We start from the raw sequence: 2,351 nt of genomic DNA, 5'->3' as shown, positions 1-2,351 counted from the left end.
GGAGGGGGGAGGGGGAGGGCCAGCCACGCCCCCTCCCAGCGCCCACAATCGCGCTGCTCCCGCCAGGCTAAGTGCAGGGACGCACTGCGATCCAGAACGTCCAGACTGGAGCCGGGCCTGGCTGACGACCGAGGGGGAGCGGGAGGAGACCCCTTCCGTTCCTCCAGGGCTGGACCCGAGGTGCCCCCTCACACTCCAACCACAGAGCTCAGGGCCAGGAGCTAGGCCGGGCTAGCTATGCAGAGGCCCCTCTGGAGGACCCTCCTTCTCCAGACCCGGTGGGGGGCTCAGGAAAGGGGGGTGGCATCAAGGTGTGTGCTTACACTTGCTGACTTGCAGTGAAGAGGTGAGAGTGGGGCCCAGGAAATGAGGATGGAACGTGGAGAGCCCCCCACAGGCACACCTGTGTGTCTATACACCCGTCCTAGGCAAGGCAGACCTGAGGTGGCTCCCCACCCCCAGTCCAAATAGACTCCCACAGACCAGAAAGGGGGCTCTGGGTCTCCAGCCAAATCCCCCCGAAGAGTCTGAAAGCTGAGGTCTGAGTGTCCCCAGAATCTCGGCTTTTAGCCCAGAGAGGTGTCTGTTCTGTCACCCCCATCTTGCCTGCATCCCAGGCTGGCTCAGCCTGGCTCCTGTGGGCTCCTTTGGGAACTGGGATAGGAAGGGCATGTGGTGTGGAAGCACTCGCAGCCTGTGCCAGGCGGTGCTCCCCAAAGCTCTTCCACTGGAGCCCCCCTTCAGGCGCCCTAACCTCGGCCACAGCCTCTCCACTAAGTGAAACCCCAAAGGCACAGGCTCCACTCAGCAGGTCACCATTGGTGACGGTGAGTGTTCAGGCCCTGTCCACACCCCTCCCAGACCAGTGCACACTGGACAGAGTGGGCTAGTGGGTCCCGCAGGACGGAGAGGCCCGGAGCCCCACCTCCCAGCTGACCCAGGCAGGCCCAGGGACTCCCCACCTCACCGCTTCCAGGGGCGCTGATCCCACTGGAGACATCGCCTTGTGGCCTTTGGAGCCTGACCTGGCCTCCCCGCTCAGTGCTGTCTGCTGACCCGGACGTTGGGTGGGGCCAGTTGTGCAGGGCCTGGCTGTGCTCAACCTGGGCCAGGGATGGACTCCAGCGAGGCCCCTTTTTCTTTCTCTAGAAGTTCATTTCCCAGAGGTGTGGAATGCCTTCCTCCTCCTCCACCTCTCCCCCAGGTTCATCAGCAGAGGTGAGAGTGCCGGGCAGGGGCGAGGGAAGACGCAGAGGCAGCCAGTTAGCTTTGCATCAGCGTTTATTATGGGCCCCTTGGCCAGGGACTCGCCGGTGGTGGTTCTTAGCGCTGCCCTCCCAGCCCCTCCTCGCCCCCCCGAAGGCGCAGATTCATCTGCACGGTGCAGTGGGGCGTGAGGTCGTACTCCCCCAGCTGCTTCTCGTCATCCAGGGGCTGCCCCTGGAAACTCAGCCAGAACTGGTCGACGTTCGTGCTCTCCCGTTCAGCCACCTGCTCCTTGAGTCTGGCCACCTTCTGCGTCAGCTGGACCTCGTAGGCTCGGTTGTTGCCCCTGTCGTTCCTCACCAGGATGCTCAGGGGCCTGTCGCAGCTCTGCACCACCAGCACGACCTCGCTGCCAGAGCGCAGGCCCTGGTGGGCCAGGGGAACCCCGTCCTGCAGCACTTCATTGCTCCCCTGGACCAGCAGGCGCTGCCGGAAGGCAGGCACTTGGATCTTCTGGGTGATCAGCTGCTTCAGTTCCGACAACAGCATGGAGTCCCTCATGGGCACTTGGAACTCGTTGCTCAGCATCTTCACCTTCAGGTACCCGCCCTGTGGGCATCAACAGAGCTCAGAGACCCCGGCACCACTACACGCATGACCGTGGTCGTAGGGCAAGCTCCTAGGGCCCTGGACCCTGCTCCCCATTCTGTGTCCTCTCCATCCACCAGGACCTCCAGTGCAGGAGACAGAAGCACAAGGGGGCATTTCTAGAGGAACGGCCAGCCTCCCATGACCATCTACTTGGTCTCCCTTCATTAGCTAAGATGTCCCCCCAGGGACCTCAGAAGCAGCCACTGGGCAGAACCCACCTTCCAAGTCCCAGACCCTGGTGTCAGCAGGAGCCCTGGTGTCAGACTTAGGAACCTGGGAACTCTAGCAGCTCCGCTTGCCTGGCACACAGGGAGGGAGAGGGTAATGGACTGGTGCCCAGCCCACCTGTCCAGCCCGTCACCCGCCTCACCATGGCTGTGGGCTCTGATGCCGGGTCCTCCACAGGTCGTGAGACGACGACGATGAGGATGAGTGCACTGTCTCAGCTCCAGCTCCCTCTCCGCAGGCCCTGGCAGCTCACCCCTTTTCTGAGC

At 63.1% G+C, this 2,351-nt stretch overlaps 1 protein-coding gene across 1 annotated transcript; it reads right to left on the bottom strand.

The window, feature by feature from the left end:
* Window positions 1-1,263: 1,263 nt before the first annotated feature.
* On the bottom strand, window positions 1,264-2,345 carry ISG15 (ISG15 ubiquitin-like modifier). Its single transcript, XM_006772525.2, has 2 exons — window positions 2,228-2,345; window positions 1,264-1,815 (listed from the first exon to the last, which is right to left on the bottom strand). Exons 1-2 carry the CDS (start codon window positions 2,228-2,230, stop codon window positions 1,324-1,326), a joined length of 495 nt encoding a protein of 164 aa, XP_006772588.1. The 5' UTR covers window positions 2,231-2,345; the 3' UTR covers window positions 1,264-1,323.
* Window positions 2,346-2,351: the final 6 nt, after the last annotated feature.

Source organism: Myotis davidii, unplaced genomic scaffold, assembly GCF_000327345.1.
Source record: "Myotis davidii unplaced genomic scaffold, ASM32734v1 scaffold586, whole genome shotgun sequence".
NCBI lineage: Eukaryota > Metazoa > Chordata > Mammalia > Chiroptera > Vespertilionidae > Myotis > Myotis davidii.
The sequence above is the reverse complement of the archived record's forward strand: the minus strand, read 5'-3'. Positions and strand labels throughout refer to the sequence as shown.